The following is a 23,158-nucleotide window of genomic DNA, read 5'->3' on the forward strand; positions in this document are numbered from 1 at the left end:
TAACTGCGGCAAATCGTTTACAACTATGACATAAGGCTGTTTTAAAGGTTTATACTCTTTTTGCTAAAAATACTAGACTGCAAAAACATTTACGTAATACATAAAGAGAATGTATGAATTAAAGTCAATCCTTGAATTTAGCACATTTTCATCAGGGATTAAACTAATGTTCCATTTTAAATTTCAGGTCGAAGAAAAAGATTCACACATGTTATACACAAGGACAATTTTAATCCTCCATTATCCTGCAGTAACATCCACTGCTGGCTTTATATGGATTAAAACTGCATTTGCCAAGAACTGTGAACATTGAGAATCTTTACATGAAGTCACATGGTTGATACAGGCACAGACATCTTCCAGCACCAACAGAATACATACACAACACATACCAAATGGTCTTGATGGATAAATTTGCTTCATCAGATACTCCTACTATTTAGTAAAATTCACAGTTAATGCAGAATTTCGTTTTCTTAATTTGCATCTTTATTACACATTTTTTCCTAAGATTTTAATTATTTAAAAAAACCACTCATTCATTCGAGGTTGTAATTTGCATGGCAATAAACAATGGGTTCTGAATTTCTTAAAGGTGTCTTTTAGTGATTTAAAATACCAGGGGTTTTCTTTTTAATTTGCAAAGCCTAACTTAAGACCTTTATAAAAACAAAGTTTAAATTCATTCAGTGCATTCATTCAAACTTACTGTCACTGTTTCTCTTCTGAGGAAGACTCATTTCAATTGCTATTTCCCAGATTTCATAAATATATTGAGTATCGGTGTATATTCTTTTCAACTGGCTAGCAGAATTTCACTCCCAGAATGGATAGCCAGAACAAGAACTCGGTGGAATCTCTTTATGACCTTCCACTCAAAACAACAGTAATAGCAACGTATAAAATGAATTTGGGGTCTGCCCCCCCCCACATTTAAAATCACCAAACAGGTTTCCGAAGTATTTCTGGAAAATATTAAAAATATATGCGTAATATTTTACCATATGGTGCACCATCATTCTTTAACCATTTCCCAATTGTTCATTTGTATCAGTTGCAATTTTTTTTGTATTTATGAGGAACACTGCGATGACCACCCTCACCCACAGTTTTAAGCAAGAACAATTCTATCTTTAGGATAATGTCAACTAAGTGGCTTACTGGGTCAGATTGCAGATGGGTTTTAAGGCTTTAATATACTTTACCAAATAATCTCCAGAAGAGTGTGAACAAGGCCTACCAACATTAAGTTAATGTGACCACAAAGTGGACTTGGTTGGTAACAATGAAGCAAATTCAACCACAAATCTATCAGATGCCCAAGCATCTCAAAACTATCACACCAAAGAAGCAAGGAGACAATTATTAATGGTGATGAAGCCAAAATTCAAATTCTTTAAAATATTACTCAGCTTTAAATCATGATTTCACTAAATCATGATTGCTTTAAGATAATAAACAGAAAAGTTTTGCACAAAAAAATCTAGTGTTTTTCCAAAAATAAAAAGTTAATAAGAGAAAGAGAAAAGTCAGTACCAAATGACCAAAAATTTTTATTTGACTAAATTCTATTTCATGCATAAGCATGACAGTCTCCCCTGTTTATTAGACTTTGGCAATAAAAAAAAGAAGCAGCCTTATACAGAACAGTGAAAATGCCAAGGGTGAGGGTAATCTACAGTTTTACTGTAGGATAAATATATATATTTTTAAAAGGCCTCTCTCCCTTTGGCCATATCAACTCTCAGTTCAGATCATTAAATAGAGACAAATTTTCAAAATCACTTCTTTACTTCTCCAAGATCTTCAATGCTATCATCATCCACCTATAAAACACAAATAATTACATCACATGAACTGTGGTATCAGATAAGCAACTTGTTTTAAAAACATATCCACAGGTGCACATGTTCTACCTACTCACCTCTGGCCATTTTTCCTGAATGACATCAATTATGTCATCTGTAAAGTCTCCCTGAATGATGATTTCATCCTCTCCTGTTACTGAGGCACCACAGGAGAATTTTTGAGCAAAAAATCTTTGTGCTTCTTTAAGATCAATTTCTGTTATTTAAAAAAAAAGAACAAGTTTATAATTAGAATTATATATCAAAAGTATTTTTCAAGTTTGAAATTTTAAAGATTTTATTTATTTATTTGACAGAGAGATAGAAGAGCACATGTAAGCAGAGCGGCAGGCAGAGGGAGAGGGGGAAGCAGGCTCTCCATGGAGCAGGGAGCCCGATGTGAGGCCCCATCCCAGGACCCTCGGATCATGACCTGAGCCGAAGGCAGACACACTTACCCAACTGAGCCACCCAGGCGCCCCCCATTTTAAAATTTAATCTGTATCTTAATTTCATAAAACAGAATGTCTTAACGGGTTTTATATTCCTCTCATGGTAATTACAAACTACCACAGGCAGTGGTCTTCTTAACTAATCAACTTGTATTTTCAAGGTCAAATAAAGCTTCGGTACATAAAAATAGCATTATTTGGGGGGATGGAGTAACCGGGTATGATGGGCATTAAGGAGGGGACGTGACATAATGAGCACTGGCTGTTATATGCAATTGATGAATCACTGAACTCTGCCTCTGAAACTAATAATACACTATATGTTAATTAATTGAAGTAAAAATTAAAAAGAAAAAAAAGATGCATTCTATCTCTCTCACACTGATACACACACACAAACATTATTCATACCATTCTTAACTCATATAGTAAGACCAAAGTAAATCCAGGAACACATTAATTCCAGGCATTAATATATACATTTCCAAGTACAATGCAGTTCTTCTGTTTATCCCTCCTTACAAGAGCAATAGTTAGAGCAGGGAACAAATCTATTACCTAATGACTGTTTTTCAACTGTGTTGTCACAGGAAGGGACCTTGGTTTACAATTTCACTGTTCATTCAAGGCCTCCAGAAGGAGCTCTGAAGCAGGACATTCTGCTGATATCCACCTTCCCTCACCCTCTGCTACTGTTCTCAGAGGGCACAAGCCATTCTGAAGCCTTTTGCCATCTAGCCTGCAGGGACAGAGGAGCAGGACTGCTGGGCCTCAAAAGGAATCCTACCTAACACTCCTCATTCCACATTAAAATATGCTCAAGCAGGTCCTCTGTAAAGGAAAAAGTTAAACTAGTTCCCTTTGCTAAACATTTTTAAATTTCTTCAAAATCTGATTTTGAAGCTATACTTAGACATGCAAAATCTCATTTTGTGTCTTCTTAGCAAAAAATAGACCTGTAAAATTTTCATGATGCCAGATTAAAAAAGAGACAGAAAGAGCAAGACAGAGAGAGAGGGAGGGAGGGAGGCAGGGAGCAACAGAGACTATAGTTCACACATTTTAAACATACTTAAACTTGAACTCACCGAAAGTTGCAAGGCCACATACTCTTGTTACATATTTCTTCTTTGCTCTAGGAATTTTGGCTATCGTAACTTTTTGTGGTACAGTCTTCTTTTTTTGCTTTATTTGACCCCTTCCACCTTTATTTATTAAAAAAAGAGTTCCGCGTCAATTGTTTTGGTCATAAAGAATACCGTCTTAAGCTTATTAATTTTCAAAAAATACCAAATATTAATTTCTAAAGTTTCTTCTTCTAACACAAAACTAATAAACATATGCGTGAGTATTCATTCAATAAATATTTATTAAGTAATATGTACCAAGCACTGCACCAAGGGCTGAGGACACAAAGATGAACAGAAGAAAACATAGTCCCTGCCCTCCAGGGACTCTCAGTCTAGTGAAAGAGACAAAAAAAGTTTAATAATTACTACAACTGATAAATACTTTAACAGGAATTATGAATACTGCACACCACCATGGCTTTGCAGAAGAATGGCTTATTCAGCTTCTGGAGAACAGAAAAGCTTTCCCAGAAGAAATGGCATCTAAGTTCTTATAGAAGAACTGGAGAGATACAGTTAAGAAAGGCTATCCCAGGAGAAGAAAATAGTACAGAAATAAGAGAAGGCATTATACTTGAGAACTACAATTGTCTCGATGAAGGATGTTTATGGATATGTTGGAGATAAAGCCAGAAAAGTGAACAATTACCTACCAGTCAAAGAACCAGCAAGACAAGCTTTGTTATTTGATTTTTTTTTTTTTTTAAAGATTTTATTTATTTATTTGACAGAGAGAGATCACAAGTAGGCAGAGAGGCAGGCAGAGAGAGAGAGGGGAGGAAGCAGGCTCCCCGCTGAGCAGAGAGCCCGATGCGGGACTCGATCCCAGGACCCTGAGATCATGACCTGAGCCGAAGGCAGCGGCTTAACCCACTGAGCCACCCAGGCGCCCCTTGTTATTTGATTTTTTATTGAGGCAGAAGAAAAGCCACTGAATGAATGAAGGAGTTGGGGAAAAAAAAAAAAAAGATTTAGATTTTAGGAGATCACTCTATAGCACGGAGGGTGAGCCTTTGAGGATTAAGGCCAGCAGAGAGCTATTGCAGGCTCCTACATTAGTTTAGGTGGAAATTAATCAAAATCTAACAAAGCAGTCGTAAAGGTAGTATCGACTAGGCACAGGACAGACTAAGGAGAAGAAATAACAGAATTTAGAACTCAATGAAAAGAATTAATACTCAATAAATTAAGGAAGATGACTAAAAAAACCAAAACAAACAAACAAAAAACTGATTAAGAGGACCAAAGAAGGGAGGTCTGGGTGATTCATTCAGTTAAGCAGCTGCCTTCGGTTCAGGTCATGATCCCAGGGTCTGAGGATCTAGCCCTTGCTCAGCAGGAAGCCTGCTTCTCCCTCTGCCTGACACTCCCACTGCTCGTAATCTCGCTCTCTCTGACAAACAAAATCTTTAAAAAATAAAAAAATTTAAAAAGGAGCAAAGAAAGAGAACCCTAGGCAAGTGTCAGGTTCTGGCTCAGATGAATGGATAAAGTATGCTGTCAATAGCCAAAAGACATAGATTTGGGACTTAGTAAGTTTGGTTTTCTTGCAAATACTGCATTTGAGGTGCCTGTGGGAGATAAGGCCAGGACCAGAGGTACAGATTTAGGAATTTCAAGCGGGTAGAGTGGTGTCAGAAGTCAGGGATGTGAAAGAATCACTCAGGGAACAAACTGCAGAACGAGGTAAGAGGGCTGAGCAGCGGATCCTGGGAAATACATCTTCTTAGGGACAGAAGGGAGAAGAGGAGCCTGCACGGAAGACCAGAGGAGAGAGCGGCAGGGAGGATGAAGACTGTTGCAAAAACCAAGGAAGTACATGGCATTTCAAAGGGCGTGCTCGAATGCTCTTATTGCTGGGCAATTATTGAACCACTGAGGACCCTTACGAGAGGAATTTCAGTGGTGTGACAGTCAGCTCAGGGTGGAGGGAGGCATAACAATGAAAGACAGAAGAGCCAGGACAGTGAGTCTAGTCTTACTACAAAAGTCTGGCTAAGAAGGGCAGGGCAAGGGATAAGGTAAACAATGGGCTCTTGGGGGAATTTTTCTTGAAAGACGCATAGTCCTTATTTATAAGCTAATTTTAGTCATAGGGGAGAATAATTAAGGCAGAAGGAGAAGGCAGGGACAGGATCCAGAGAATAGGAATTCATTTTAGAAGCAGGTAAAGAGGTATTTAAAAAAAAAATTTAACCAAGCTGACAACATGAGAGAAGAAAATCTTTTATCCATGTCCTCAACGCTAACTAAATAAATAAGGTAACAAGGTAACAAATAAGGTAATAAACAAGGTAACAAAGTTTTCATGTCATAAACAAGTTGGATGCTTGCTTTTTGCATATGAACACAGCAAATCAAGTATGTTTTCTTAGGTCCAATTTACTGTAAAAGTCCAAATCATACGACATCCAGTCATCCTGAGAACACGAGTCTGTGTGCACAGGGTACACATATGGAACTACGGCAGCAAGGAGACATTACTGGCTTTGGGACTGTCCTCACTATGAATTTCCTCTGACAGAGAGAAGGTGTGTTTATATAAATGAAATCACGGATTTAGGCCTTACCTCTCTTCTGCTTTTTCTTCTCTTCCTCTTCCCCTGCTGTGCCTTGACCCTCCGTAATTCCAGCTTCTTGCTTCGGTGAATTTTCTAGATATTAACAATGAAATCCAAAAGCATTAACATTACTTCAAAATAACCTTAAAAAAAAATCACCTTTGAGCAACTTCATACACAAATAAGGCATCTTGCCAACAACTGAGCATGCTGTTTCTAAAGCAAATGATTACATTGCTAAATTCCTATCTACTCTAATTCTGGTCATTATGATTAAGTGCATGATGATATAGGAAGGTTAGGATCCTTTCAGCACAAAAAAGGAGGACAAAACACTCAGACTCTGCAGGCATGTTTACATCTAGACGTACTAACCTAGGTAACAGAAGTCTGGGCCTAAGAAGACTCCTTCCTCGGGTCTTATCACATCCTAGGCAGGTCACTCCTCGGCTGACCATGACCACACAGACTATAACGCCCAACTTTAGGGTTCTTATCCAACCACAGAAATGACTGTAGCTACTATCCAAAAAGACCTTCTATGAAGTTTCAGGGGTTGTGACTCTTAGAAACAATCTGACAAAGCAGCAAAATAGCAGAATAACATCAGGGACATCTGATAGGCCTGTTTTCAGCCCAGGCTCTCCCTTCTTCCTGCTTCTGCCTTCATTTCCACCCATCTTGTAAGAGAAGCCAACAGTTTTAACAAAAGGAAGAAATCTGGTCTCTGCAGTCTTCCTTTCCTCTGGCAACAGCAACTCCATTCTTCTAGTTGCCAAAACCCTAGATGCCTCCTTTTCTCACATCCCACATGCAGTACATCAGAAAGTCCTGTCAGCTCTACCTTCAAAACAAATTGCGAATCTGCCTACATTCCCTGCCTCCACTGCTACCACTCTAGCAGGTCACCAACATCTCCTGATGTGATTACGGCCCAGCCTCTCATCTGCTCTACCTTCAAAACACATGGAGATGGGGCGCCTGGGTGGCTCAGTGGGTTAAATCCTCTGCCTTCGGCTCAATCATGATCCCAGGGTCCTGGGATCGAGCCCCGCATGGGGCTTTCTGCTCAGCAGGGAGTCTGCTTCTCCCTCTCTCTCTCTGCCTACTTGTGAACTCTATCAAATAAATAAGTAAAATCTTTGAAAAAAGAAAACACATGGAGAATCTGCCTACATTCCTCGCCTCCACTGCTACCATTCTAGCAGGTCACTGTCAGATTGGTCACCTGACTTGATTATGGCCGTAGCCTCTAATCTGCTCTCCCTATATTGCCTGTGCCCTCTTCAGTCTATTCTTTTTTTTTTTTTTTAAAGATTTTATTTATTTATTTGTCAGAGAGAGAGCGAGCGAGAGCGAGCACAGGCAGACAGAGTGGAAGGCAGAGTCAGAGGGAGAAGCAGGCTCCCCGCGGAGCAAGGCGCCCGATGTGGGACTCGATCCCACTCCCGAAGGCAGCTGCTTAACCAACTGAGCCACCCAGGCGGCCCTCTTCAGTCTATTCTTTAGCACAGTGGCCAAAAGAGATGCTGTTGAAACAGAAGTCAGACCTTATTGCTCTTCTGTTCAAACCTCTTCTGATAGCTCCACATCTCATTCTGAGTAAAAGCCAAGACTAGGCCTTTAAGGTGTGGTCCTCCATTAGCTCTCTGACTTCATCTCTGACCCTTCCCCACCCCCTCGATAAGCTCTAGACACGAAGGCTTCCTTGGTGTTTCCTGAATGACAGGTAAGCTTTTACCTTAGGGCCTTTGTACTTGCCCCACACCTGGAATATTCGTCCAGATATCCAAATGACTCACTCCCTCACTTCCTTTAGGTCTTTGTTCAAATGCAGTCTTTTCAGCAAAATCTTTCCTGCCACTACCTAAAATTTCAAATTCTTTCCCCAGTAAGTCTTATCTCCCCATTCCCTGCTTATCACTATTTAACATACTTATTTTATTTCTTATTTTATTTTGTCTCCCCTTTCTGATATAATTTCCAAAGAGCAGATCTTTTGCTTACTGCTTTATCCCCAGCATCTAAAACAAAGTGTACATATAGTATGCTCACAAGGAGTAATTTGTTAAATGAATGAATGAAAACACATTTGCTCCTAAACCTTTTTCTAAACTTCTCATAAGAAGTTATTCTAAACTGTGTCAGAGAGGTTAAGACACACAAAGCAGTGTATGACTCTATATAAGGAATTTTAACCCAAGAAAGTAAAATGGTTTTGAAGCTAATTGGTATAAATACAATTCTGTAATTGTATTTATACAATTTAGTGCTACTAAAGGAGCACGTTCATATCTTTAAAATAATGCCTTATGTGCATTTGTTTCAGATGTACAAACATTCAGATGAAAGAAAAAAATGTTCATACCTACAGTAAGTTTTGCAAACTCATTTGGAAAATTCTTCTCTAACCACTGTCGACATTTAGCAACATCAGGCATATATTCACAGTACTGGGGGAGTGGGGGCGGGGAGAACAAATTGAGTCACAACAGAACATTTTCAATCAACCAGTACATCTTAATTCATGACCTATTATTTGCTATATTAAGAATGATAAAACCAACTACTCCCACCCTACATTTTATCCACAGGAATTCTGTATTCCAACAGGAAATGCCCCATAAGAAATTGGGATTTTTAAAAGGATTAAGCAGCTCCTCACTGTAGTAATCAAAACAGAAGAGCCATTAGAACAAGGAGCAAAGAGAATAAAACGAGCATGTTCACTTCTTGCTTTGGGCACACAGGTGTCTCACTATTTTTGTGACTTGCCCACAGATCCTGACTCAAAAGCTTATTTACCCAAATCTTATACATAATTTTAACTTATACTTTCCTCTGCTTAGACATTAGATTTTGGCTTTAAGGCTAATCTAGTTTTCTTAGGTAACTATTTGTAAGTTCCAAGCAAAAGTCCAAACTGTATAGCCAAGTACAAAAGATGTACACATATGATACAAAGACTAAAGAAAACAATGTGTAAGACCATAAAATTATTCTAATCCAAAGCTCTCTATAAAAAGTTGAAACTCAACTATTGAATGACAGAACATGAAAAATAAAGTTCTCAGGCTAGCTCTAAAAATCAATGACCTCAAATGAAGAAGGTAAAAAAAGAGAAGAACTTTAAAAGGACTTACCTCTGTTGGTAATGAACAGACTGGGGAAATGGGAGAGAAAAAAGATTAGAAAATTTTAATATATAAACACACATGGTTCATCTCAACTTTTATTTTAAATTTGACAAAATGCTTCATTTGTATTTTTTCCCATAATTCTGTATCACTTTTCAAACACCACCCATCTTTTTTTTTTTGGAGGTAAAAGCCACATGGTTCATAGAGATATTCTTTTTTTTTTGTTTGTTTGTTTTTAATCTAAAGACCATAACCTTCAGTTGGTGGGACACCAAACTGTACTATCCTGCATATCTTAAGGTTTTACCATAACCACTTCAATGGGTCTGAAGTTAAGCTGAAAACAATTCCCAACACAACAAAGCTTGAAAGGAAATGGTTATTTCCTTCGATAGTTTTACCAAAACAGCCACCAGTTTTTATTCATACTAACACATTCATAGACTTCAGTAGCACTTTTGCTACTATTTCTTTGCAATATACGTTTCCTTTTCTTTTTCATATTGTGCTACGTAAGATAATGCAACTGTAAAGCTAGTGCGAACACGGGTCCAATCCTGTCCTCGTATAGGCTACATGGGCTAAGAACTAGAAGAACTCAAAAGGTTTCCCAATTTTAAACAGAACTGTTACTGGGTCAACCATTTTGTTTTTATTTTTAAGGTCGAAGAATCGAATAGCTCAGTGTGCCCAATATCCTGAGATTTGTGATGGAGAAGAGGGCCGGTACAGCATTACTCATCACAGCAATTATCGTTACATGCATGATTATGTGTCACCACCACCACCACCCTGTACGTAAGAATCACATCTGCATTACCGATAGGTAAGTAACCTGCTGCATTTGGTTAGTAGAACAGGATTTAAACCCTGGTCAGTTTCTGAAGCCCTTAACCATGAAATCAGATTACATGACACACACAGAGTGTAGCTGTGTGCCAGCCACGTGACTGTGGTATGCCTTCTCCTCATCCCACCATCACATTTTTTTACATTTGAAGCTCTAAAAAGGGTTCATAGCTCAACCAAGGACTAAGGTGGTAGGTACGTGGCAGAAGAAATTTAGCACCTTTTTATTTCTTCTTGTTGTTGTTTTCTATTTATTTATTTAATTTTTTACTATTAGCATATGACATATTATTTGCCCCAGGGGTAGAGGTCTGTGAATCATCAGGCTTACACATTTCACAGTGCTCATCATAGCACATGCCCTCCCTGCTATCCATAACCCCGCCACCCCATCCCTCCTCCCACCCCCCAGCAACCCTCAGTTTGTTTTGAGAGATAAGAGTCTCTTATGGTTTGTCTCCCTCCCAATCCCATCTTGTTTCATTTTTTCCCTCCAAACCCCTCACGACTCCCAGCCCTGCCTCTCAAATTCTTCGTATCAGAGAGATCCTACGGTAATTGTCCTTTTCTGACTGACTTATTTTGCTTAGCATAATACCCTCTAGTTCTACCCACGTCGCTGCAAATGGCAAGATTTCCTTTCTTTTGATAGCTGCATAGTACTCCATTGCCTGCATGCGTGTGTGTGTGTGTGTGTGTGTGTGCGCGTGCGCGCCTGCTCACGCACAACCCCCCCATCTTCTTTATCCATTCATCTGTTGAAGGACGTCTAGGTTCCTTCCATATTTTGGCTATTGTGGACATTGCTGCTATAAAGATTCAGGTAGCATCTTTTGATTTCAAGCATGGAGATCTTTCCCTAGTTAACTAGACCTCTACAATCCTCACAGTTCAAGTTCAAATACCAGTAGGTGCAGATATTCAGCCACACTTTCAGGATACAATTATAGGTTAAATACCATTATAGCAAATACTAAAGCTATAAAACTTTGTACGCCACTTCAAAGAATATTCAGTTCAACAAAATTCTAATACAACCAAAACATCTGGACAGTTCACTGTTACTTTTTTTTTTTTTTTTAAGGTTTTATTTATTTGACAGAGACATAGTGAGAGAGGGAACACAGGCAGGGGAAGTAGGAGAGGGAGAAGCAGGCTTCCTGCTGAGCAGGGAGCCTGATGCAGGGCTCCATCCCAAGACCCTGGGATCATGACTGGAGCCGAAGGAAGACGCTTAAGGACTGAGCTACACAGGCACCCCTGTTACTTGCTTTTAAAGTCAAATTCCTGGGACGCCTAGGTGGCTCAGTTGGTTAAGTGTCTGCCTTTGGCTCCGGTCAGACGCTTTGGCTCCCAGGACCCTGAGATCAAGTCCCTTATCGGGCTTGCTGCTCAGCGAGAAGCCTACTTCTCCTTTCCCTCTGCTGCTGTTCCCCCTACTTGTGTGCTCGATCTCCCTCTCTCAAATAAATACAATCTTTAGTAAATAAATAAATAAAGTCAATTAATTTCCCTTTCTGTAAACCACTCCTTTTCGACATGCCGATCTAGCAGTTACCATCAAACTCGGCATCACTCATAGTGCAATTCCCTGACATTATGTACTTGCTGATGTGATGCAACATGAAGAACAAGTCATCATCAGCCATGAAACTTTCTGCTATGGTCTGAATGTTTGTGTCCCCTCAAAATTACCATGTTGAAATCCTATAATCCAGTGTGATGGCATTAGAAGGTGGAGCCTTTGGGTGTATTATTCATTCTTCCCTACAGCCTTCTGACGTAGGCTCTTTTTTCTTCTTCTTCTTTTTTTTAAAGGTTTTATTATTTATTTGACAGGGAGAGAGAGATCACAAGTAGGCAGAGAGACAGGCAGAGAGAGAAGGGGAAGCAGGCTCCCCGCTGAGCAGAGAGCTGGATGCGGGGCTCGATCCCAGGACCCTGAGATCATGACCTGAGCTGAAGGCAAAGGCTTAACCCACAGAGCCACCCAGGCGCCCCTGAAGTAGGCTCTTTAACAGATGAGGGAACTGGATGAGGTCACACAAGTAAATGGCTGGGGTAGGATTCAAATTCAGAATGAGTCTGAAGTCACAATCCTGAAGACAAAATGTTTCCCCAGAAAGGACACCATCCTACCTACCTGTTTCTCACTCCACTCCAACCAGCACTGCTACAATCAGCCCCTCTTCTCCCTCTCTCCTGAGGACACCACATTAAATCTTACCACCAAACTGTTCTTGTGAATTCCTTCCCCCTTCCTCGCAAATTCCACCCTGTATTTAAGGCTTCTCATTTCCTTGGAAATTTCCCTACTTCCCTCTGAACAAAGATCCCTGCTCTTCCTCAACTCCTAATTCATAGCTACACTCAGTACTGTTTAATGTAGCATTTAATATTCAGAGCTTCTCCTACAACTAGACCATAAACTCCTTGAGGAAGTACCCTGTGTCCAGCTTAGTGCCTGGGACATCAATATAAACTAGGAGGGAAATGAAAATAAACCCTTCTTGAAAAGGTTAGGGACCTCTGGTTAACACAAATTATCACAGGGGGGCTCATATTTTTTGCAGTTGTTCAAAAGTCACCTTAGGAGTCACCTAAGCAATTTAACAAGGTTTTCACATACCATATTTCATCAATGCTAAATTTTTTTTTTAAGATTTTTTTTTTTAAAGATTTTATTTATTTATTTGACAGACAGAGATCACAAGTAGGAGAAAAGCAGGCAGAGAAAGAGGAGGAAGCAGGCTCTCTGCTGAAAAGAGAGCCCGATGCAGGGCTCGATCCCAGGACGCTGGGATCATGACCCGAGCCGAAGGCAGAAGCTTTAACCCACTGAGCCACCCAAGCGCCCCCTTTTTTAAAGATTTTATTTATTTATTTGACACACAGAGAGAGATCACAAGTAGGCAGAGAGGCAGGCAGAGAGAGAGATAGGGAAGCAGGCACTCTGTTGAGCAGACAGCCTAATGTGGGGCTCGATCCCAGGACCGAGATCATAACCTGAGCCAGAGGCAGAGGCTTAGCCCACTGAGCCACCCAGGCGCCCCAATCAATGCTAAATTTTTTATAGGAATTATTTTATAATTATGGCATGTTAATATGACAATTTTCTTTCTTAGTAGAACATAAAATAGTGGTGAATCTTATAAAACATGGAGTCTTAGATTAGATGAAATAGAGTACAAAAATCAATAGCTCTTTACCAGTTGACAAAGATAAATACACCATACTAAACTAGTAGAGTTCTCTAATAATAAAACTTACTGTACTATGTTCTTGTGTTAGTTGCTATATCAGAAGCTTTACACAAATCACCTTAGGACATAATCATCATTTCATTATACAGACCTTAAGAAACACACCTTTAATCCTTAACTGAATTAGGTAACTTGCCCAAGGTCACATAGCTGGTAATGCTGGAGTCAGGATGCAGACACTAGTCTGTGACTCCAAAGGCAAACAAGATGACCAAGTAAGACTAGTATCGTAACAAAACTCAATCAACCCTATAAAAAGTTTCCCTGCCTTATTCTCACTGAGGTATTTTATAATTTTTACTCTTGAAGATATCCGACAAATACCAAGTTGACAACATTTTTTTAACTCAGCGGTATCCCCTCTCCTTCAGTAGTAAACTAAACTCCAGATGATGTCTCTTATTATACTTAAAAAATGTAAAGTCTCCAAACACAAGGACCTTTCCTGACTTATCCAATCACTACTCAGTCCCTGGCACCTAAAACACTGTGAGGCACCAAGTTAGTGGTCAAAAATATTTCCTGAGAAAAATTAGTATTTCCTTGCCCCCTCTGCTATCCTGTCCCTTCAGATTTTTCTGAAACTTTGCAAAATGCTAATAAAATTAGGACCATTTCCAATTCACAAATATTTCTGCATTGAAAATGAGGAAAATGGGGCCCCTGGGTGGCTCAGTGGGTTGAGCCTCTGCCTTCAGCTCGGGTCGTGATCTCAGAATCCTGGGATCGGGCCCGCATCAGGCTCTCTGCTTGGCAAGAGACCTGCTTCTCCCTCACCCTCTCCCTGTGCTTGTGTTCCCTCTCTTTGTGTGTCTCTGTCAGGTAAATAAATAAAACCTTAAAAAAAAGAGAGAGAAAATGAGGGAAAACACTCTAAGAAAAAAAGAATCTAGATTCAATCTAACAGATATATTAGTGATGAAACCAAGAAGACTTTCCCAAGACTGTCCTATGACCCACTGTTCCAACCTCATCAACTGCCATTCCTCACTGAACGGAGGAACCCTATCCTATATCCACACTATACTAACCCAAAGCTGCTCACTTCTCCGCAGATATGAATCAAGTCCTTTCTTGCATACCTGCTCACTTCATCGGGGATGCCCTTCCCCACGTCCTCACCCGGTCCTTGTCATCCCTTCAGACTCCGTATCTTCCAAGAACAACTCCTCTAATAGCCAGGCTAGCAAGTAACGTTAGATTGAAATCATCCATTTCCAAATCTCTATTTCTGACTGTAAGCGTCTCCAGGCCAAGGAGCAAGACACAAGTCATACACGTCAGGGGAAAAACAAGTTAACCCATGCCTCCCCTTCACCAACACCCCTCCAGCCCCCAACTGAGGATTTCCCCGATAACAAAGACAGATGAGAAGAGGATTAACAGGACCAAATGTGATACTACTATCACAATGCATAAAAATAGCATAAAAGAGCCATTTTCTGCTTTGTAACACTTGCCTCCACAGTAAAGGACTCGAAGTGGGTAGTCTGCATCTATCTTGGTATTGCCCCTCGGGTCTCCTTTGCAATCATGCCCACCGGATTCAGAAATATCAGCAGCCATCTCCCAAACCTGTAAGCAAGGAAAATAACACGTTTTCACTCTTTTGGACCAAGACCCCAAAAAGGCACTGTTCAGATGTAGCCTCACCCCCTCGCACTAGCAATACCTCACCCCTAAATCTCTTTCGATTCTGTTCTTAAGTGAAGGATACAAGCTACATTAAGATTCATAAAATACAAGCAATTCTGGGCACACCACTACCAGCTCCACAGGTCTACAGGGAAGCAAGTGACAGCAGCAAAAAGACCGTGAAGAATTGGGGTGGGAGGGGGGGTGGGGGTGGGGAGAGCACTAGGGGAAAGAGGAAGCAACGGGTTAATAGGATGGGGAGGATGATCCCTAGTGACGGGACAAAAGGTCTGGGGGTGACCTGGGAGGGATGCAAACTGCAGCAAAAAAAAGGCCACAAAGCAGCTGGAGGAAAAGAGGCTTAAAAAGCCTACGAAGAAGGGGTGGGTGACTAGGGGTGCCCTGGGTACAGGGTGTGGGGGCAGCTCAACGCCGAGGGACGGACACAGGAATCAGGGAAGGGGATGGAAGTGGGAGGGGGCGGGGAGACCAGAATCTGAAGAGAGAAAATGGGGGCAGAAGGATCAGCAAGGGTCAGAATGTAAGAGCACTGGGGCGACAAGGGCGGCCAGGACTTGGGGGAGGATCTGAGGCAAAGGGGCAATCCCGGGGACAGCAGAGGGGCCCATGTGGGCGGGGGTGTGGAGACGCCCGGCCCGGCCCCCTTCCGCCGGGCAGCACCTCGGCTTCCCCCACGCTCTCTACGAGCTTCTCGGAAGAGCGAAAGGCACAAGGGGTCGTTACCCGGGCGGTCGCACAACCCCCGCCGCCTCCGCTCCCGCCACTACCGCCAGCTGAAGCGACACATGCAACTCCTCTTCCCCGGCCAGGGCCGCCTGAAAGCCCGTCTGCCAGCCGCGGTCCCGCGAGACAATAAGCCTTTATCGCGAGACTCAGGCCGCCGCTGGGCGGCTGTCGCGAGAAGCCTGGAGGCGGAGGCGGAGGGGCCTTGAGGAGCATGCGCGTCTCGTTCGAGGGCGGGGCCAAGCCTCCGAACGGCTGACAGCCAGTAGGCGGTGCTCGTTACCCGCGGGAGAGAATGGGCGGTGGGCGTGCGGCGCGTGGAAGCGGGCGCGGATGCGGTGGGGACGTGCGCCGTAGTCATCAGTGACTCCCTATTAATGAGCTGGGGAATGTTGCCCCGCGTCTGGGGTGCATCCGGGAGTCCTGACCAACCTCCAGCCTGTTGGATAAGTCACTCCTCCGCGGGGAGATGGCAGCTGGAAAAGGCGTTTGGTTTCAACACCTCTCCTTGCACGGGCTGAATTATTCTGGAGACGATCATGTCGGCGCTCCTTAGATTGTTCTCATCGCCCATAACCCCCCCACCCTAACAGCTGTTTTCATCGCCTTCCTCGTATTTACCTATCCTTACATGGGTTGCAAATTGGAATTAATCTCTCGGGTCCCCGGCTTTCAGCAGCCAGAAGCCGAGTGGACAGACAGAACCACACGCGGGCGGGGGGGTGGGGTGGGGTGGGGGTGGTCTCAGCTCTGCTTCCGTCCGGTTGTTTTCCTTCGGGAAAATCCCTTCCTCACCGAGCTCCGCCTGAGTCCCATTTGTGAGATGGGAACAACAGGACAGTGCTTGCAGATCGCAGAGGGTTGGGAAAATGATGACCAAAATGTGCTTCGTAGCCGGTGGAGGTCGTTCTTTTTGTATTTTGTTTTGTCCTCCACCTGTTTGCTTCCTTCCCTGCCAATTTCTTTTGCCGCCGCCACCACCACCACCCTTAAATTTTCTGCTCAAGATTTACTTCGTGTGCACAAAGCCATCTGGCACAATCTTTTCCACCAAAGACTGTGGCCTCCACTTTGACATCTTTCTTAAAAGAGGAGTCCCTCCTTTCCCCCATAGAAGAGTCCATTCTCTTTAACCAGTGAAAGAAGATCTTATTCCCAAACGTGGTTGAGTCCAAAATTAATAGCTTTCTGTTCAATAATAACTTCCATTTACTGACACCCAGCTGCCACTATGTGCCAATAACCTGCTCATTTGGGAATATAGAGTCCGGGGGATTCACTCTACAAAATTACCTGTGTTCCTATTATGCGCCAAGCACTGTGCTAGGCACTGGGGATACACTGAACAAGAGACAAGTGTCTACTCTTGTTAAACTTAACCATCCTAAAAGTGATAGCTGATTTGATCCTTACAATAACCCCCACCCCAAGTATTGTCTTTGATTTCCAGATGGTAAAATTGTAGCTCAAAGGTGGAATGAATTAAGTTGACATGTGCCTAAAATCACACAGCTAGGGGCGCCTGGGTGGCTCTGTGGATTAAAGCCTCTGCCTTCAGCTCAGGTGTGATTCCAGGGTCCTGAGATCTAGATCTAGCTTCCAGGGTCCTAGATCTCTGCTCAGCAGGGAGCCTGCTTCCTTCCTCTCTCTCTGCCTGCCTCTCTGCCTACTTGTGATCTCTGTCTGTCAAATAAATAAATAAAATCTTTTTAAAAAATCACACAGCTAATAGCATATTTTATTGATTTTAAGATGCATATTTTCCACATTTTAATATCTCATACCAAGACCCATTGCAATGGATGAAGTTTTAGCATCGTGTCATAGTTTAATTGGCAGCTCTTTTCTTTCTTAGGGTTGCATAAAATAATGGCATCCCATAATCAATGGCATCTTAGATGTGATGAGATGTGGCTAAGTGGCCAGTCCTGCGTAGTAGACTCAATGGCTTCAGTTCCCTTCCTCACCCTTTTCCTGTTCTGCTTTGTAAAGAAGGGGGTGCTGGACCCCCAGAGACTACATTCCCTGGCTTTCTTGTTCCTGAGTTTCCAGCTGGGTTCAGCCAACAGGAGGCAGCAATAGGAACAGTCACCTTCTCAGCCATCCCACCCCACCCGGGTGAATAGCATCCCTGACTTCAACTGGTTAACCCATTGTATTGTTAGGGGATCCCTGACCCTGGGCACCTGTACCCTGGATTTCTTCCTGGATCTAATCTGTAGCCTGGCAGTGTGATTGTCGGCTTCTTGCTGCCACTAGTCTCTGAATTGCTTCAACCACCTCTGTTTATCTTTTCAACTCTTCTATTTTTTTTTTTAAGAATTTTTTTTTTTTTTTTAATTTGACAGAGAGATCACAAGTAGGCAGAGAGGCAGGTGGCGGTGAGGGGGATGCAAGCCCCCCACCAAGCAGAGAGCCCAATGTGGGGCTCAATTCCAGAACCCTGGGATTACGACCTGAGCCAAAGGCAGAGGCTTAAACCCACTGAGCCATCCAGGCGCCCCCTATCTTTTCAACTCTTTATTCCCCATGTAACTAATGCCCCGAATGAACCCCCCCACACACACACTTAAATACTTAGTTGGGGTTATTTTCTGGGCAGACTGTACCCGAATACCACTGGCATTCCAACCTAGACTTGAACTTCCTAGCATATACTACAGCCTAACTTCCTAGCATATACTACAGCCTATCAGCTCTCAAGTTCTAAAAGCAGGAGCCACATACTAAATAAACTTCCCAGAGGTTTCTTACCAGGAAGCCACAGACTCTTTGAGGAGCAGTGGAATTATGACAAAGAATATAGGAATCAATTTGTGCACCAACCATTGTCAGGAAATTGACTAAACATCTTTTAGACTTAAATTTTACTTTTTTTTTTTTTTTTTTTTTGGACAGAGAGACAGCAAGACCTGGAACATAAACAGGGGGATTGGGAGAGAGAGAAGCAGGCTCCCCACTGAGCAGGAAGCCTGATGTGGGCTTGATCCCAGGACCCTGAGATCATGACCTGAGCTGAAGGCAGAGGCTAAACGACTGAACCTCCCAGATGCCCCAAATATTACTATTTTCTACCGTAAATCATGCTTTCGTTCCTGTGAAAGTTCAAAGATTGAATCTAGGGGCGCCTGGGTGGCTCAGAGGGTTAAGGCCTCTGCCTTCGGCTCAGGTCATGATCTCAGGGTCCTGAGATCAAGCCCTGCATCGGGCTCTCCGCTCAGCAGGGAGCCTGCTTCCCTTCCTCTCTCTCTGCCTGCCTCTCTGCCTACTTGTGATCTCTGTCTGTCAAATAAATAAATAAAATCTTTAAAAAAAAAAAAAAAGATTGAATCTAATTGGCCTGCCTCCAGCTGCATCTGGTCTAAAATCCATCCCCATAACTGAACAAGCCGGGAGTCACGTGTCCACCTTTGGAGCTGGGTGTAGAGGGCGGAGACAGGTACAGCCCAAAGGAAATAGGAGGTTCTCTGAACAGGAGGGGAATGATGTCAGTGTATCAAAACAATAGATGTCAACTGAATTCATCTTCATACATGTGCTAAAAATTATGAAATAATCTCGTGCACTTACATCAAGTGGATATATAGGTGAGGCAGACTTCCTTACTAACCGAATCCTGCTTCACTTGAGCGAGCCGTGTGTCCAGCTAGACGCTTGATTTCCCAGCCTCCCTTGCAACGAAGGTGACTATGTGACATAGCCCTGGTGCATGAGATATAGGTAGACGGTGAGTGGGGGGCATCCCTTCTGTTGGGAAACATTGCGCCAGCTTTCCAAATGGACAAATACATGGTGTCGTAGTCCTCTTTGGTATCATCTCCATCTTTCACTATCTTTGAGCTATTTTATAATTTTGTAAATTGTGGAAAACCGAGAAATGCAATTGGCTCTTGTCCAGAGAAATGCACATGAATTCTGTCTGGTAGAGCTGCATTGATCGTTTCTCTGTTGACTAGTTTTCCATCCCTCTGTAAATTCACTGTAGCATTCCCAATGGCCTGTGCATGTGTATATGATTGCCTATGTGTGAGTGTTTTCAAGAATTCTCCTCTGAATTGGTTTCAACATCTTACTGATTTCCTTATTAATTAATAAGTGAAATAAAATATTTGACACTTGTTTATTTTATGAGGTAAGAGTCATGCTTTTATTCTTTTAGAGATTCATCATTTGATACTTCTCCAATAAAAAGGCTTCACGTTAAAAAAACCAAAAACCTTGACCTTTCTTCTTTCTGACTAGAACCTGAACATAAACCATCTTCAACCGTGAGGGTCTAGCCAGACCATGAGGGTACCTATGCCAAGGATTTGGGATTGGAAATTTATAAATAAGTTTTTTTTTTAAAGATTATTTATTTATTTATTTGAGAGAGAGCATGAGCGAGGAGAAGGTCAGAGGGAGAAGCAGACTCCCCGTGGAGTTGGGAGCCCGATGCGGGACTCGATCCCGGGACTCCGGGATCATGACCTGAGCCGAAAGCAGTCGTCCAACCAACTGAGCCACCCAGACGTCCCTGGATTGGAAATTTATAAAAAGCCTGTGTTCCTGATAGCATTATTGAGTTACCCTATCTGTTCTTGACTGCCTTCCTTCCAAGGCTTTCTATTGTGAAAATTCCCTGCTCTTCCCCAGCCCCCATCAGTTTAAACCAATGCAGTAGGCTTTTCTCTTATACTACCGAATGCATTCCTAAATTATACTATCAAAGAGCCAGAGAAAGAAAGCAAGAAAGCAAGCTAGACATTTCCTTTTTTTTTTTTTTTAATGGGCTCCACATGGAGCCTAATGTGGGAGTTTGAACTCAAAACCCTGAGATCAAGACCTGAGCTGAGATCAAGAGTCAGACCCTTAGTTGACTAAACTACCCAGGCGCCCCTAGATGTTTCCTTTAGCACAAGAGGGAAACCTGTGATCAAGCAAAACATGGCTGAAAAAAAGGAACAAAGGTGAGCCTTTGCTAAAGGATGATGGGGAAATAATGTTGCAAGACCAGTCATTCAGATGAAGCATGGACGAAGGGGCATTCCGACCCTTGCTTTCTGAGAAGTCTTCTAGCAAAGAGAATGAAAGAGTTTGCCCATGGCTTCTTGGATTAGGAGTGACTTCTTACCACAGGTGACACCTTGTCATAAGATCATCTATTTTTTCAGGAAGTCATGGGTTTTATTTTTCCACTGTTGGGGCTAGACTGGCCCTTAGCCAGATATTTTCTACTACCTGGTTCCTTCTGGGCATTTTCAAGATGATCACTTGGGGTGGACTGGATATTTGTTGATTGCCTTTCTAGCGTCTACTCTCTGTACCAGGCCCATTGTAGTTTGAAAGGGTTTTCTCTCTCCTCCATACTATACCCATGTGGTCCAATCGGACCTTCACAAACCCCCAACCAGAGGCAGAGCATGTGACCCAGGTCCAAGGCAATCAGCACGTGGTATCCTGGTAGTAACCGTGATTAAGTAATTCAAGGGAAGATCAATCACAGCGAATGCCAGCACATCTTCGAGGGAGCGTCTAGAAAAGAAGTTCTCTCCTCCTTACTGGACTGTGTCTCAGAAGACAAGCGATAGAGTTGTTGGCAGCCATCTTGCCACCATGTGGCCTGCGAACAAAGTCAGAATTAAGGAGGGCAGAAGTGAGACAGGGAGAACGTTGACCTCTGATTCCAGCCACACTCAAAGTCAGCTCTAACCCTTGGCCCTTTGGTTGTAAGTCAACAGATTCCCATTTTTGCTTAAGCCAGATTGCATAGGAGTGTCACTTTCAAATTAGTTCCCTCTTTTTTCTTTTTTTTTTTTTAAGGTTGTATTTAGTTTTTTGAGAGAGAGAGAGCATGAGCGGGGAGAGAGTATGAGGGAGAAGCAGACTCCCCACTGAGCAGGGAGCCCGATGTGGGACTCGATCCTGGGACTCCAGGATCATGACCTGAGCTGAAGGTTGTCACTTAACCAACTGAGCCACCCAAGTGCCCCTCAGATTTGTTCTGATGAACACATAGGTTTAGGGCTAGGAAAGCCTTTATAAGGATTTATGAAGATCTGTTCCAGGCTAATGTTTCCCAATATTTTTCACCCACTGTAACACATACAATGGATATTATGCTCTTGCAGAGCACAATCTCATTTTTAAAAAGTCTAAAATGAACCGTCAAAATGACTGCTAAGATGAAAAGTACTAATACAATTTATAACTTTCAGGATGCCTAGATGGCTCAGTTGGAAGAACAACTTTTTTTTTAAGATTTTACTCATTCATTTGATGGAGAGAGAGCACAAGAAGGGGGAGCAGCAGAGGAAGAGGGAGAAGCAGGCTTTCCGCTGAGCAGGGGGCCCGATGTGGGCCTCGATCCCAAAATCCTGGGATCATGACCTGAGCCGAAGGCAGAGGCTTTAACCCACTGAGCCACCCAGGTGCCCTGAACTACCTTTAAAACTAACACATTCTTCATCTGTTAGCCCAGGTCTGAACTGAAAAAGGATTCTTTTTTTTTTTTTTTCCTGAAAAGAGAGTTTCTGTCAGGTTTCACTCTTGAAGGATGGGTATCCTTTAAGAATTGTTCTCTCAAGGGCGCCTGGGTGGCTCAGTGGGTTAAGCCGCTGCCTTCGGCTCAGGTCATGATCTCAGGGTCCTGGGATCGAGTCCCACATGGGGCTCTCTGCTCAGCAGGGAGCCTGCTTCCCCCTCTCTCTCTGCCTGCCTCTCAGTCTACTTGTGATTTCTCTCTGTCAAATAAATAAATAAAATCTTAAAAAAAAAAAAAAAAAAAAAGAATTGTTCTCTCAAGAGCAATTGGGTCTTTTTTTTTTTTTTTTAAGATTTTATTTATTTGACAGAGAGAGACACAGAGAGAGGGAACACAAGCAGGGGGAGTGGGAGAGGGAGAAGCAGGCTTCCCGCTGAGCAAGGAGCCCAAAGTGGGGCTCCAACCCAGCATAATGGGATCATGGCCCCACCTGAAGGCAGATGCTTAATGACTGAGCCACCCAGGTGCCCCTGGGGTCTTTGATATGCAAACTGATTTAAAATAGAGAAGCAGATTCCAGTTTCAAGCATGGCTGGATCCTAGAGATGAAATAGCATACTCAAGACTCTATCTTAGGGTGCCTGGGTGGCTCAGTCAGTTAAGCCTCTGACTTTGTTTCAGCCTAGGTCGTGATCTTGAGATCGAGCCCCACGTGAGGCCCCCCTGCTCAGCGAGGAGATTAAGCCTCTTTCTCCCTCTCCCTCTGCTCTTCTCTCTCTTAAGTAAATAAATAAATCTTTTAAAAAAGAATCTCTCTCTCTCTCAGAGAACAATAAAGCAAATGTGAAAATGTTTATGCTCAGTAGTTCTGGGTAAATGTATAGGACTGACTTTGTACTGGACTTGCAGCTCTTATGCAAGCTTAAAATGATTTCAAATTTAAATGTTTATTTTTTAAGGTTTTATATGTTTATTTGACAGAGAGCATAAGCAAGGGGAGCAGCAGGCAGAGGGGGAAGCAGTATCCCTGCTGAGCAGCTCCCAGGACCCTGAGATCACGATCTGAGTGAAGGG

General features: G+C 42.6%; 1 protein-coding gene across 2 annotated transcripts; it reads right to left on the reverse strand.

The window, feature by feature from the left end:
- Nucleotides 1–211: 211 nt before the first annotated feature.
- On the reverse strand, nucleotides 212–15,774 carry DENR (density regulated re-initiation and release factor). 2 transcript variants are annotated; one of them, XM_004753159.3, is made up of 8 exons: nucleotides 15,666–15,774; nucleotides 14,703–14,817; nucleotides 9,134–9,153; nucleotides 8,359–8,443; nucleotides 6,000–6,083; nucleotides 3,388–3,504; nucleotides 1,925–2,064; nucleotides 212–1,826 (listed from the first exon to the last, which is right to left on the reverse strand). In XM_004753159.3, the coding sequence occupies exons 2-8, from the start codon at nucleotides 14,806–14,808 to the stop codon at nucleotides 1,782–1,784; spliced, it is 597 nt and encodes a 198-aa protein (XP_004753216.1). In that variant the 5' UTR covers nucleotides 14,809–14,817; nucleotides 15,666–15,774; the 3' UTR covers nucleotides 212–1,781. The 2 variants fall into 2 exon arrangements, with proteins under 2 accessions (XP_004753216.1, XP_004753217.1); XM_004753160.3 differs by having other exon boundaries at nucleotides 15,622–15,774.
- Nucleotides 15,775–23,158: the final 7,384 nt, after the last annotated feature.

The sequence above is a fragment of the Mustela putorius genome, unplaced genomic scaffold (assembly GCF_011764305.1).
Source record: "Mustela putorius furo isolate JIRA1106 unplaced genomic scaffold, ASM1176430v1.1 tig00537248_pilon_pilon_pilon, whole genome shotgun sequence".
Classification (NCBI taxonomy): Eukaryota; Metazoa; Chordata; class Mammalia; order Carnivora; family Mustelidae; genus Mustela; species Mustela putorius.

Bases quoted from the DNA above. Each gene is read 5' to 3' on its own strand.
- DENR (XM_004753159.3), bottom strand. From the start codon at position 14,808: ATGGCTGCTGATATTTCTGAATCCGGTGGGCATGATTGCAAAGGAGAC. The intron at 8,444-9,133 runs GTAAGTCCTTTT...CCACTCCCCCAG, and splicing joins TCTGTTCATTACCAACAGAG to TACTGTGAATATATGCCTGA. The intron at 3,505-5,999 runs GTAAGGCCTAAA...TAATAAATAAAG, and splicing joins GAAGAAAAAGCAGAAGAGAG to GTGGAAGGGGTCAAATAAAG.